The 14,854-nt window shown below is 49.0% G+C and overlaps 1 protein-coding gene and 1 long non-coding RNA gene across 2 annotated transcripts; both read left to right on the top strand.

Annotated features, from left to right (window-relative positions):
• Nucleotides 1–203: 203 nt before the first annotated feature.
• BPIFA2 (BPI fold containing family A member 2) lies at nt 204–7,405 on the top strand. Its single transcript, XM_078444149.2, has 5 exons — nt 204–360; nt 2,255–2,399; nt 3,062–3,169; nt 4,580–4,732; nt 7,097–7,405. Exons 1-5 carry the CDS (start codon nt 204–206, stop codon nt 7,371–7,373), a joined length of 840 nt encoding a protein of 279 aa, XP_078300275.2. The 3' UTR covers nt 7,374–7,405.
• A 681-nt stretch (nt 7,406–8,086) lies between these two features.
• On the top strand, nt 8,087–9,985 carry LOC132687967 (uncharacterized). The gene is made up of 3 exons (XR_009614361.3): nt 8,087–8,324; nt 9,159–9,239; nt 9,795–9,985. It is a non-coding gene; the product is annotated as an uncharacterized LOC132687967 (long non-coding RNA).
• The last annotated feature ends 4,869 nt before the right edge of the window (nt 9,986–14,854 follow it).

The following is a 14,854-nucleotide window of genomic DNA, read 5'->3' on the forward strand; positions in this document are numbered from 1 at the left end:
CTCCTCCACTCACTGGCTGTGTGTTTCTGGGCAAGTTGCTCTAGCTTTCTGATCTGGGTTGCCCATCTGTAAAACGGCAGATGACCACATCTACCTTAAAGGAATGTTAAGTGTAAGAGTAACAGGTGCTTATCAAAGATGATCCTTTTCTCTCTGGGTAATTCTCACTCTTGTTCCTCCTGGTGTCAAAGTGTTAAGACAAGATGCTTCAGCTTTGGAAACTTGTTCTCTTGTGCGGCCTGCTCACTGGGACCTCGGCATCTCTTCTTGGAGACCTTAGCAACGACCTGAATAATGTTGTGGACAAGCTGAAACCTGCTGTTGAGAAAGGACTTGAGACCATTGACAATACAGTTGAATGTGAGTTATCAAGATGATTGGCCTAAATTCTATGCCCACATTACCAGAGGCTGCCACCAGGGGATGCTCTTTATGAGTGGTTTGCTGAGAAAGGTGGCTCTTCAGTTCTAGTTCATTCACTTATTTTTCTAGGAATAAGCAATGCTCAAATGAATATCCCTTTACACACTACATCATGGCAAACTTTTCCTAATATACGCGTCAGATAAATTCCTAAAAGTGAGATTTCAAAAGTTCAAAAGGTATGCACATTTTAGGGGCGGCTGGGTGGCTTAGTCGGTTAAGCGTCCGACTTTGGCTCAGGTCATGATATCGCAGTTCACGAGTTCGAGCCCCACGTCGGGCTCTGTGCTGACAGCTTGGAGCCTGGAGCCTGCTTCCGATTCTGTGTCCCTCTCTCTCTGACCCTCCCCCCATTCATGCTCTGTCTCTCTCTCTCAAAAATAAATAAACGTTAAAAAAAATTTTTTAAATAAAAAAAAGGTATGCATATTTTACATTATAGTCGTTGTTGACAAATAATCCCTTACATTAACATTCTCTCCGTTAGTCTTGGGAGAGCGCCTTCCCCTCCCCCACCCTTGGCAGCACTAGTATGGGCCACTTAAGTGTTTTGCTAATGTCATAGACAAAAGATTATGACTCATTTCACTTTGCATTTCTCCAATTATGAAAGAATCCACTCATTTTTTCCATATTTTATTAGCTGTTTACATATTTTAGCACATTTTGTTCATATTCATAGCCTATTCTGCTACATTGTTCAATGTTCTTATTAATTTGTATTAGTTCATTGGAAATTAGCCATACTTAAGCCCTCAGCCTAGGTAGCTTTTTTTTTTAAGTTTCTTTATTTATTTTGAGAGAGAGAGCACACACACACACACACACACACATGCACACACACACGTTTGAGTGGGGAGGGGAAAAGGGGCAGAGAGAGAGGAGGGAGAGAATCCCAAACAGGCTCCGGGCTAACAGCAATGCTAACAGCTCCAAAATGGAGCTTGATCCCACAAACTGCAAGATCATGACCCGAGACAAAACCAAGAGTCAGATGCCTAACCAACTGAGCCACCCAGGCACCCCTAAGCCTAGGTAGCTTTAAAGCTACCTAGCTTTATATTTATTTAATTTTGTCTCCTTTTTTAATTCTGATTTCTTTTTGTTTTTGTTGTTTTGTAAATGTTTATCTATTTACTTTCAGAGAGAGAGGGAGAGTGGGAGCCGGGGAGGGGCAGAGAGAGAGGGAGAGAGAGAGAATCCCAAGCAGGCTCTGTGCAGAGCCCAACTTGGGGCTCGATCTCACAAATTGTGCTCTGAGTCGAAAACAAGAGATGGACCCTTAACCAACTGAGGCACGCAGGCACCCCTTTACGAATGCCTCTAAATGCCTGCTGCCAAGCTCTCATCCTCGAACTCCCATTTGCCACTTTTATGAGTTGGAGCCATACTTTTCCCTTGATTCTGGATTTTCCATTTCTTAGTTTATTCTCTTCATTTTGTTTGACCCAGTTTCTGAAACGTGTGAACATCTCATTCAGAGCAATAGACCACCCCCCCCCCCACCTCAACTAGAAGCTGGTGTACAATCGATATCAATTGCCTCGTTCGTTGATCGATTGCTCTGGGTACGAATGATGAGTATGTATTAGTATGAAGGCAGCACGGAAGGAACAAAGGCTCCCCAGCCACACGACTTTAGGCACATTTCTTAACCTTTCGGTCCTTTATTTCCTCATCTGAAAATGCAGATAATAACAATATCTACCTCATTTGGGTTGTTAGGAAGAGTAAATAAAATAACATAGGCAAATGGTCTTACCTAGCGCCTCGTACATGGTCACTGCTCCATAAATGGCACACAACTCTCAATGGCAATTGTTTTTGTCAGCTATCCTTCAGAAATTGAAGGCTGACGTGGCGGTGCTTCAGGATTCCAAGGTTTGGCAGCTGGCCAAGCAGAAGCTGCAGGAAGCTGAGAAGTTGGTGAACAATGCTCTTTCGAAGGTCCTCTCACTTAAGGATGGGACTTTGAGGTGAGTTGATGCTTCAAGGTGGAGAGCTTTGCTTCAGGAAAAGGGAACACACATCTTTGGGGAGGTGAGTTTAAGATCAAAGACAGAAAGGTGGATAAACCTTGCTCCTCCTCATAGAGCTGAGGCCGTCTGAGGCCAGGTTCATCAGGGCTTGGGCAAATTAGAAGCAGGGCCGTGGGGCCAGTCCGAGCAGCTCATGGGTTGGGGCTTCCACATTCTGTAATTTCGGGATCCCGGTGAAGGTCCCTTTAATCCTCACCCCCACCTGCTTGCTGGTGCCTGAAGTCCCTCTTCCAAGGAATAAGACCTTTCTTCTCCAAATATAGCTGAGGGTAAAAGTCTGGATCCCCTCAGGAGAGAGAAAACTGGAATTCATACCACATAGCTGGCTCCACACATAGAGTTTTGGAGTCAGACGGTTCTGGGTTCAAGTTCTGATGCTGACACTTATTGCCCCCCGGAACCTGTGGGGGAAATGACATCCATCTGAGTGCCCGTTTTTGCTACGCCCCAACACGGAGAGGATCAAACTTCCGAGCAGGGCGACCGTGAAGGCCAAAGAAGGCAGGAGTGGTGAGGCCCAAATGCTCAGAGTGATGCTGGCGTCAGGGAAGCATGGCTGTCACGAGGAATAACAAAGGCAAACCGTGGTTTTTGCACAGCGTGAACATCCTTAACTCCCGCATCCTGAATATCAGAATTGAACTGACTCCTGATGGCGAAGGCATTAACATAAGGGTCCCCGTCACCGCTAATGTCACCCTGGCTCTGTGAGTATGCATTCGAATCTGGGATTGGGGAGTGGCAGTGCAGCATGGCCAGGGGATTCCCAAATTGGAACCAGGCACTTTTCCATGCTGCTATGTGGCCTTGGGCCTCAGTCTCCCAATCTGTAAATGAGGGGGCCTTTCCAGCTCTAAGATCTGAGCCCTTAAAATGTTCCGGTGAACTTTGGCCATCACCAAGTCTCTTTTAAAAGAACCTTCCAGGGGCGCCTGGGTGGCTCAGTCAGTTAAGCGTCCAACTTCGGCTCAGGTCATGATCTCGCGGTTCGTGAGTTCAGGCCCCGCGTCGGGCTCTGTGCTGACAGCTCAGAGCCTGGAGCCTGTTTCAGATTCTGTGTCTCCCTCTCTCTCTCTGACCCTCCCCCATTCATGCTCTGTCTCTCTCTGTCTCAAAAATAAATAAACGTTAAAAAAAAATTTTTTTTTTAAATAAATAAATAAATAATAAAATAAAAGAACCTTCCAGGGGCGCCTGGGTGGCTCAGTCGGTTAAGCGTCCGACTTCAGCTCAGGTCATGAGTTCGAGCCCCGCGTCAGGCTCTGGGCTGATGGCTCAGAGCCTGGAGCCTGTTTCCGATTCTGTGTCTCCCTCTCTCTCTGCCCCTTCCCCCATTCATGCTCTGTCTCTCTCTGTCCCAAAAATAAATAAACGTTAAAAAAAAATTTTTTTAAAAGAAACTTCCATTAAATATTTCTGAAATCGTAACATTTGTACGATTGTAAAATTTGTAAATTTTACAATCTAATTGTAAAATTTGAAAAATTGAGAAAACATGAGCATTCACAACTCTTTGGCAAAATTTCCTCCAGCATTATCTGCTCTCTTGAGACTCTCTTTGAATAGCAGGGACCACTGTGCCTAATGCATACAGTATTGTACAGTATATAATGAAGGACGTGTGTGACAAATACAATTTTAAGGTATATTAATGACTTTAAGAAAGATAGCTAGGAGAATGAGCATGTGTGGAAGCAGATAAACGGAGGACACGGGGGCTCCATCATTCATTGGCAATGAGATCTTGGGATGGTTGCTTAGCCTGTACCAGTATTTCCCCATTTTGAAAATAGAGATAATAGTGCTTTTCCCTCATGGTGTTTGTGTAATGACATGGATTAATCCAGGCATTTTAGAAATGCCTGGCATATAATTTGCCCTCGATAACTGTTAACTATTGTTATTATTTTAATTATTACAGTGGTGCTATATAAAAATGTCGTATGAGCCATATCCACGTGGCTAGGCAAAGACGCCCCTAACATAAATATGTCAGTCTCATAAGGAATATAGATGACACTGACATCAGCCATAGACATCTGGGTAGTGTGTACCCAGTGGAGGAAGCTTAGCAGGCCTTCTCGACTTGCATTCACTGGGAATCTTATTTCCTACAGGCCTCTCCTTGGCAAGAAGGTCAACCTGAAGGTTTCTTTGGACCTCCTGACTAGCCTCAGACTTGAAACCGATGCCCAGACTGGCATCCCCAAAGTGGTCGTGGGAGAATGCCTCAGTGACTCAGACAGCATCTCCATCACCTTGCTGGACGGGTAAGGCCCTTGTTCCACCTCAGCAGAGCTGGGCTCTCAGGGGAGTTGAGGACCCCTAATCTCAGCCCTATTCCTATACCCACGAGGCAGCACCATGTGGCGAAAAGGAGTTTCGGCTCTGGAGTCAGACAGATCTTGGTTCAAATACCGGCTCTGCTACCAGCTTGTAACATTGTGACCAACTTAGCCCCTCCGAGCCTCAGTTTTCCCTTCAGTGAAGGTGATAATAACGCCTGCTCCTCAGTTGCTGAGCCGACCAGATGGAAAGACACAAGTGTTTGGCACCCAGCCTGGCACACACTAAGCTCTCAGGGATCATAATACCCATGCGGACTCTGTCTCCTTGTTCTCTCCGTTACCGAGACCAGAGTGTTGACCTCTGAGCACGAATCTGTTCGTTCCACCTTACGGTGCTGCCAGGATTCTGCTTCCTGCTTTTTGAAGCTCTGTTGTTTTGTGCATGTGCACATTTAGGATTGTTACTTTTTCTTGAAAAATGGACCCCTCTATCATTATGTTATATCCCGTAATAACAACAACAACAAACTGTGTTCACCTTCTTGTCTCCATGTGGGGGTGGGGGGAGAAGAGAAGTCAGTGCTTACCATGGGCTCTAATTTCCGATTGCCCCCAGAGAGGCCTCCACCCACTGGAAAATTCCCAAAATGAGATCTTGAAACTCAATCCTCTCCATTAAAATCATCGATCCCTGTTAATCCACAAAACCTATGCCTTAAACTGTGCTTGAAAGGGCACGTTTGGTGGGGAAAGAGGATTGGGAGAGGAAGGGTGACCCTGGAGGTGGCTCATGGAGGAGGAAAGGCTGGAAGCTGAGGGCTGGGGCAGGTTGGCTTTGGGAGGAAACAAGGCTGGCTTCTCAGCTCTCAGCCGTGAGGGCTATGAGCAGAGGTCACTCTACCATACCCCTCTTGAGGGATATGACCGCAGGTTGCCTGAAGTTCCCTCCCCCCGCCCAAACCAAAGAAAGGCTCTCCTGCCTGATGTTATTTGGGAAGGCTGGGATACAAAGTGACAGACCTGAGCCCTGCTGGATACGGCCTTGTCTGCAGGTCCCAGGGAATTCATCCTGTCACTCTGGGTCTCAGTGTCCACATCTGTGAAATGGCATTCCTCTCTACTGCCCCCAGCCTGCTCACCCCAAGTGCTCCCCACAGCTGTCTGGGCTCAGTATGAGCTGGCCCCACCCTCAGATCACTGCACTCTTGCCATCACTCACTGCATTCCAGGCACCCTGGCCCTTACTCTGGGCTCAGAGAAGCTCTCTCCCACCTCTAGACCTGTCCTTGTTCCGGCCTCCTAGAACACCTTGCCCCTCCACCTCCATGTTCTTCTTAACCTTCAGGTTCTAGCAATGCTTCCTCCTAGGGCACCTGGGTGGCTTAGTTGGTTAAGCGTCTGACTCTTGATTTCAGCTCAGGTCATGATCTCATGGTTTGTGAGTTCAAGCCCCACATCGAGCTCTGTGCTGACAGTGCTGAGCCTGCTTGGGATTCTCTCTCTCCCTCTCTCTTTGCCCCTCCCCTGCTTGCACACATGCTCTCGCTCTCTATCTCTCAAAATAAATCAATAAACTTAAAAAAAAGATTTTAAAAAGTTTCCTTCTATTCTCCCTCGAAATAGTCTACTCTAGCTCTTCGGAGTACTTGTCCCAAGTTGTCCTTATATATTTAATTCTATATTTACTTCATTGCTTCTTTTAGCCAAAAATGCTTGAACATCTGCTATGTCCCAGATAGGCTCTGAACTCTGGAGAATTTTTGATGACAACAGACAAGGACCCTGTTTTCCTGGAGTTTATTGTCCTGAGGGAAAGGCAGGCAGACAAGCTTCCAGTCCATCTGTAAAGAGCCCTCAAAGAAAACGTCAGATTATAATGTCAGACACATAGCGGTCTGATGCAAAGCACTCTCTTAGGCGAGCAGTCAGGGAAGGCTGCTCGGAGGAGGTGTCGGGCATGCTGAGAGCTGAAGCTGGGAAGGAGCCAGAGTTAGCAAGACTTGTTTCATGCTTAGGTACCAGGAGGCATAGTGCTTGTGTTTTGCTCCTCCCCGTGGCCCCAGCCCAGCTTAGTGCCTGGCATGTAGGTGGTGATCTGTAAATATGTGTTGAATGAATAAATGAATCAATGAAGTCTTAAGGTTGTGAGGAGACTCTCACAGGTTGAGGTGAGCCTCTGGTCAGACGTGGGGTGCCCCTGAACAGCACTCTGTGGTTAGAAAGGCGTCACAGTGTCCCTGGGTCTATGTGACTTCAAGGTGCTACATCATCTCCCACCCTCCTCTCCGCTGCTATGTGGCAGTTCTCCCCACTTGCCTGGCTTTATCAGTTGCCTCTCTTTTCCAGCCACAGTCAACTGATCAACAAGATCCTGAACTCCATGACCACCATCCTGGAAAAGACTGTGTCCCACCTAATAGAGAAGGATGTGAGTCCTCCACTCCTGGGGGCCCAGAGACATGAGGGGGGCGGGGGGGAGAAGGGAGGCAGGTGTACCATTCACAGGCCTGATCGTATTCTCTGGCACCTTTTTTTCCAAGGTGCAAACTTCTCCTTGGGCTGTCAGCTGGAACCTGCACCCCTTTATTCAGCCTGGGGAGCAGGAGAGAGGAGCAGGGCCTGACAGTAGCTGAAATCATTGGGTCCCAAACTTGAGCCACTGGCCATATCTACCTGGCCTTTTTAGCTAATGTGTTCCTTTAAACAATGCAATTTTACTTAAACTTATTTAAATACATTTATCTTAAAAGAAAACTATATCTCCACCATAATTAGAAATTAATATCACTTAGATAATTAATTAAAGCAATAAACACCAACCTGTAAAAATAGGTATTTTCATCATTTTCATACGTACACACATATGTACACACAAAGTTCCAGAGATTCTGAATCAGTCATTCTGGAAGGGGGCTGGGAATCTGGGTTTGTGAAAGAAAAATCCTCCACGTGGCTCTGTGATTCACTGAACGGGAGCCTCACTACTCAAAATGTGGTCCTCTGACCAGCAGCATGGACCCTCACCAGGGAGCTTACTAGAAATGCAGGCTCTCAGCCCGCCCCCCTGCCCCATCATCACCCCAGACGTGCTGAGTCAGAATTCGCATTTTAGTGAGATCCTCAGGGGATTGTACACACAGAATGGTGAGAAAATCTGCTCTATGGTTCCCAGGGCCCCATTTGATTCCTTAAAATTCCAGGGTGCCAAGGTTCAAGATTTCCAAGAGTGTAGGGTTCTGGGATGTGAACATTCTAGATTCTCAAGGTTCTAGGGTTCCAATGTTCTAAGGTTTTAGAATTCTAACATCCTATTGTTCTCTAGTTTTAGACTTCTAAGTTTCTGTTGTTCTAGAATCCTAAGGATCAAAGGTTCTGAGATACTCCTGGGCAGCTGGCAGTTTCTCCCCAGCTGATAATGATTTGTCCTCCTTCCTGTTCCTGGCCCTCCTCCCCCTCCCTCCTTCCCTTCTGCCCTGTTTCTCCGCCCGCCCCCCCCCTCCCGCCCCACAGGTGTGCCCATTGATCCACCTCTTGGTCTCCACGGTGGATGAACATATTTTACATGACATCATTGGTAAGTCACAGCCTGGGGACGGTGGCAGGGGGGGGAGCTTTTCCCTCTGCAGCCTTCTAAGGTTAAGCATGAACCCTGCACCCACCCCACGGTAGGTCTGGCCAGGGGACCCTGGAGAAGCAGGAGGACCCAACGTCTGAGCAAGCTGGGGGAGTGTGGCTGGATGGAGTCTTTGCAGAACTGAGGGGGTTCTGTGGGCCTCTGAGAGCTCTCTATCATCCCTCTTTAAACCCACAGAACCTGCCTATGAGATGTGAGAAAGAAGAGCGGCCATATCTGGGTTCAAATCCTGGCTCTGATATTTAGCAGCTATGGGGCCTTGTTCAAGTGGGTCTGCCTCTCTGAGCCTGGGTTTCCTCCCGGGTGAACCAAGATTGTAAACACCGGAGGCTGATGAGTGGATTCAGAGGAAAAGCTGGCCTCTTTCCCTCCTTGTGAAAAGCCGTGGCTTCTCCTCCAGCCATGGGGGGTGGGGGAGCGGCTTTCTTTGTTCTCTGGGTCTCCAGGTGTGGCTGGGGTTGCCGAGCAGTAGAAGTGGGTAGGTGAAGGTATCAGGGTCCTGGAGGTGGCCCTTCTATGGAAACAGCCACAGGTCAGTTCCTTGGGCGATCTCTCTACACTCTGCATACACCATCCCGTTGGAGCCTTGCAACAACCCTGTGGGGTGGGTGCTGTCATTATACCCATTTTACAGATGAACAAACTGAAGCTCAGAGAAGTGGACTGACATGCCTGAGGTCCCATGGCTGTCAGACTGACCCGCTGGAGAGCAGCAGCCATTGGGGTCTGGTTTCTATTGGAGAATGAGGCCTGCTATTTATTTTGTCCCTTCAGATAAACTTCCAAAGGACAGCAAACCGCAAGCTGCTGCCTGAAGAGGGGCATGAGGAGGGCTGCTGTGATGCCCAACCAAAGGTAAGGGGTGGCTCTGTGCCCCATTCAGGGGATGAGGCCCCTCCACAGGCACCTGTGGTGAAGCCAAAGCAAGGCTTGGCTTCTCTCTTTTTAGCAGCAGGCTGAGCCCTAATTTTGGTCATAGACTGAGCTGTGACCCTGGCCCCAGCCTGAACCCTGACCTGGTCACACTCTGCACCTTGAGCCTTATTCCGACACCCAGAATGAGCCTGGATCCTAGTCACAGACTGAGCCCTGACCTTGATCTCAGACTGATCCACGATCCTGGTCATATACCGAGCCCTGAACCCTGGCTCTAGTCTTGGCCTCTGATCAGTCTTTTCACATCTGCCATTGCTCCTAAGGTGAGGGGAGAGAAGGGTGAGGGGAGGAGGATAGGTCCGTGTCAGGTGCCAGAGACAAACCCCAAACCACAGGTGCCAGTCCCTTCTCCAAGATGTGAGACTCTGTAGGATATTGTGGGAAAGAGTTCGGGCAGCAGGGTCTGGTGGCTGACAGGGATCCACAACAACCCCATTGCGGTCAGTGCCCTAAGCCCTTGCGGTCTCATTCCAGCTCAGTTCCCAGTGGCTTGACTGTGCCCCACGTAGCGTCTCCATCTGGTAAAGGTACAGCCACCATCCAACCAGAGTGACAGCCTAAGTGCAGCCAGAAGGAGCCCTCACAGATCCTTCTCCTCATGGTTGGGACAGCAGCCTCTGTGCTCACCGCCCTCCACCCCCTGCAATAAAAAAACAATTTCTGCACCCTCCTGTGTGGCTCCTTTTATTCCCTCCATTGGGATGGGGAGGGGGCGACTGGGGCGGTAGAGACCTGGGTGGGATCTGGAAGGGATATTTGGGACTATCCATCTTGTTTCACAAGGCACAGAGAGGGCAAGAGACTGACCCAGGGCCACACAGCCAGTCGGTGGCAGTGGCAGACCCCTTGATTCATCCATTTACACGCTCGGCAGGTATTTAGTGAGTCCCTACTGTGGACCAGGCAGGCAGTGGGAATGGGACAGTCACATTCTGGGTGACCCCACCTAGTGCTTTCGTCCCCTGCCCTCCAGGGACTCTGAGAGGCCTTGTGGAGGACCGGGGACATCTGATCCATGGGCTCAGGAGTACAGAGCAGAATGACGTAGGGTCAGAGGCCTGGGCCACATCCCAGCCCTCCCCTCCGTGCCCCCTGAAGGGCTGGAGCTGAGATCAATTCAAGCAACCCCTGAGAACACCCATGGTCCCCAGACTCCAGGGCTCATCTCCCCTCCAACTGCCAGCCTGAGACCCTGTGCGCCCACCTGCCAGGCTGCACAGAGGCCCAGCCAGCCTGGTGAAGCCAAGGGTCCCTTGGAGACCAGCTGCTGTCTCCAGCCGAGGTCCCTTCTTCCACACTCCAGAGCTCAGCTCACCCCAGGCTGTGCCAGGCCATGGTTGAGTCAGCATCGCTCTGCTTATGTTACCACCACTGCCATCCTGGGGAGCTGCCTTTGCTGGCCACATGTGACCTCACCAATTCTTAACAACAGCCAGGAAACACTGTTCTCGTCCCCATTTGACACATGAGGAAACTAAGGCTCACAGAGGGAAAGTGACTCATCAAGGTCACACAGTAAGCAAGTGGCAAATCTGGATTTGAACACACAACTATGAGAGCCTTTGCTCAGAGAAGTGACATCCCATCACCCAGGCACTTTGGCTGCCTCCTCGGCCCCCAGCAGGCACTGCTTTCTTCTGCCCTGGACACATGAGAGCCTCTCGAGGCTGCTCTTCCTCCCTACATGCAGGCCTTAGTTTCCCCTTTGCCCTGCAGGGAGGAGGATGCCACCCCATCCAAAAGGGACCGCCTAATGGGGTCCAGTCACCTCAAGGGACTCTTGAGTCCCTGGAGTGGCCTGGAGGGGCCTCAGACCAGCTCTCCTGAGTGATCCCGTGAGGACCTCAGTTCAGATGTGCCAAGGGGCTGCTGGGCACAGGGCGAGGGCCAGGGAGTTAGGCACATCTGAGCTCAAGATGGCCCCTGCCACTTTCTAGGTCTGAAATCTTGGGTAATTAACTTAGCCTCTCAGAATCTGGAGTTTCTCCCCTGTAGGGAATTAACAGTAAAACCTCGGTCACTAGGCTGTTGCGAGGATGGGAAGTGTTTAACTAGGGCCTGATAGCTATTGCGTCCCCTCTACACGCTGAAATTGCTATCACAACCACCCTAGTGTTTGTTGATTGACTGCTAACAGCCCTGATGTGGTAGAGAAAACCATGGTCCTGGGAGATCTTGGGTTTTCACCCCGTCTTTATCACAACACTGCCAATGGTCTCCCAGTGGTCATTCTCTCCCCTCCCCAGATTTTAACTGGGCACATCGTCCCCAGCCAGAGACTACATTTCCCAGCCTCCCTTGCAGTAGCCATGCGATTAAAGTCTGACCAATGGCATATCAGCAGAAATGATGTGTTTGAAAGGAAGGAGTTCCTGGCTGGCTGGCTCAGTGTGTGGAGCATGTGACTCATGATCTTGGGTTGTGAGTTCAAGTCCCACATTGGGAACTGAGCTTTAAAAAAAAAAAAAAAGAAGAAGAAGGGGGGGGTCCCTCTACTTTCTTCCTTCTATCAAGTTAGAAATGGGAATGAGCAGAACTGCCTGAGACCTAGAGGTGGAAGCTGTGTACTGAGCCAGCAGAGCTGCTCCTAAAGCCCCTGACCACCCACCTCTGGGCTCCATGGCAGTAAAAGAATGAGCTAGCTTATTTAAACCAGTGTGTTTTGGGGTCTCCTTGTCAAGGCTACTTTGTCTCTATTCCACCTGCCTCCTTCTGCCAATAACGTGCTGTGTGACATTAGCCTGCTAACTTCTCTCTGAGCCCTGTTTTCTTATTTGCATAGAGATCCCTAAAGGCCCTTCCTGTTCCAACAGGACAAAAGTTAGTGCTCCCTCCAGACTTGAATGGGAAAGAGAATAAACATTTATGGAGTCCCTACCACATGCCAGGCGCTGTATTAGACTGGTGATTCTTTGCCCCCCAGGGGCATTGGCAATGTCTGGAGACATTTTAATTGTCACATATTGTTGCAGATGCTACTGGCATGTCGTGAGTAGAGGCCGGGGATTGTCACTTAGCATTCTACAATACACAGGACAGCCTCTCACAAAAAAGAATCATCCAGGCCAAAATGTCAACAGTGTTGAGAATTCCTGTATTAAACCTTTATGCACATTATCTCACTGAATTCCGTTTTTTTCTGAGGGATGCAGTGAATGGGTCTTGGGGGAAGATGTGGCAACTAAGTAAGGCTCAGAGAGGTGAAGTGACTTGCCCAAGGCCACACAGCTGGTCAGGGGCAAAGCTGGATTTAATCCAAAGTCACCCTCCTCCAGAGCCGGTGCTTCCCTTCTGGCGGGGGAAGAAGGGTGAGTTTTCCTTTCTCGCTGTTTTGTGACAACCCCTCCTCCCACAAAAAATACACAAAGGAGGTCTCAAAATTCAGGGCTTCTTTGGGCAGTAACCAACTGGAGTCAGTGCCAAGCCTTTGTCCATGCTGTTATGTCTACTGCGGACACCATTCCTCCTCCCTCCCCAGCTGGCTAAATCCTGCTCAGCCTTAAAACTTTGCTCAGGGGCGCCTGGGTGGCTCAGTCGTTTAAGTGTCCGACTTTGGCTCAGGTCATGATTTTATGATTCATGAGTTTGAGTCCCACATGGGGCTTTCTGCTGTCAGCCTCAAACCCACTTTGGATCCTCTGTCTTCTCTCTTTGCCCCTCCCCTGCTCCCCCTCCCTCTCTCTCTCTCTCAAAAATAAATAAACATTAAAAAAAAAGGAAGAAAGAGTGTCAACTCTGGTTAGTATGGTTTTTCCCTTCTTTTTTTTTTTAATATTTATTTTTGAGAGAGGGGGAGGGGCAAAGAGAGGGGAACAAAAGATCTGAAGCAGGCTCCACCCGATGGGGGCCGCCAACCAGCGAGCCTCGAGATCATGACCTGAGCTGAAGTCGGATGCTTAACCCACTGAGCTGCCAGGCGCCCCGGTTTTCACCTTTCCTATTCATCAATCTGCCGCCATGAGCCCGTGAGCTCCTTGAGGGCAGGTACCTCGCTCCTCTCAACAGCCCCAGCGTCCAGAAAAGGACCAGATACAGTACAAGCACTAACAAATGTTGAATGAGTGAGTGAATGAATGAATGAATGAATGAATCTCTTCTGTCTGTATACAATCAGACACCATCTCCAGGACACCTGAGTGGGTAGGTGCACAGGAAATTTCTAGCAAGCCAGAACTGGGAGTCTTGTCATCATTTTCTGTCAATCGGGGCTAGATACCTGGGACTTGAGGACATAAGTGATGGACTAGGACCAAATGCGGGGCTCCTAGGTAATTTAAGCCAGAACATGGGGTGGGTGGGGCCAAGGCCACTCGGCCCCACCGGTGACTAATGTGGGCAATGGAGGTGAAAGGAAAGAGGGTGCAGAAGTGACGAGGGCTCTGTTGTCAGCCTGGCGCCCCTGCTACCAGCTCTGGCTCAGACCTCAAAGAGGGGTGAGGGCTTCCTGGAGACGGTGACACCTCATGAAGGAGGCTTTGGGGACAAAGAGGCCATACGGAGGAGGAGAGGGAAGAACTGGCCTGAGGGAATATATGAGAAGAAAGAAGGCAAGACCTGACTGGACCCCGAATCAGCCAGAAAACAGAGAGCAAAACTGTCGCGCAGGCTCTTTTAAAGGTTTAATTCAGTTAAATAAATGCTGGATCTTTCCAATGTTTGCACCATCCCTTCAGGATAACATCTCAGGATCAAAATTATTTACCTTATGCCTTGGAACAGTATAGGATGCCAGGAACACATCATAGAACTTACCAACCCGGATCTTTCTATTTACACTAGGATGAGGGAGTATATACATTTCACCGTATATTTGCCAGCAGATAGACACTTTTATTTTAAATATTTGTTCTTTGAATGGGAGTGGAATAAACTTCATCACCCTGGAAGAGCTGAAGGTCCCAAGTTAGGAGAGGCAATTATTCCATCAACTCAAAAGATTATTTTCTCAACTTTTTTTTTTTTAATTTGGGGAAATACTGTGTTTTACAGCTGAATGAAAATACAGCTCTGAGAACTGTGCTGAGCTGGTGTCACAATGATGCAAGAAACTGGGACTGGGTGGGGGAACTGAACGGGGATGCTGAAATTTGACAAATTTCATTTGTTGGGGTGACTCACTTCTGTGTTAATGTTTGTTCAAGAAATAACATGGATTTTCCAAAAGGAAGAGGGTTGTTGAGCACCTAGCTAAGCCAGGCTCTGTGCCTGGTGACAGAAACAGGACCCCCTGCCCCTGAGCACAGCAGCCTTGAGGGGATCCTGCAAAGCTCCAAGTCCACGGCAGGGGCTGGGAGTGAAGAGGGCAGGACTCAGGTTCATAGCCCCCTGGGAGGTGGGGTTGAGAGAAAGACTCGGAGGAGGGGCTTCTGGCCCAGCCTGGGGCTGACGGGCATCTCATTTTAACAAAATGACATATTTTATGAAAAATAACCCCATGTTCCAGAAAACATCAAAAGTGAGAGGAGTGGCTCTGTTTTACTTTCTTTCTTTCTTTCTTTTTTTTTAATCTCGCGGGGCGCCTGGGTGACTAATCA

The sequence above is a fragment of the Panthera onca genome, chromosome A3 (assembly GCF_046562875.1).
Source record: "Panthera onca isolate mPanOnc1 chromosome A3, mPanOnc1 haplotype 2, whole genome shotgun sequence".
NCBI classification, from domain to species: domain Eukaryota; kingdom Metazoa; phylum Chordata; class Mammalia; order Carnivora; family Felidae; genus Panthera; species Panthera onca.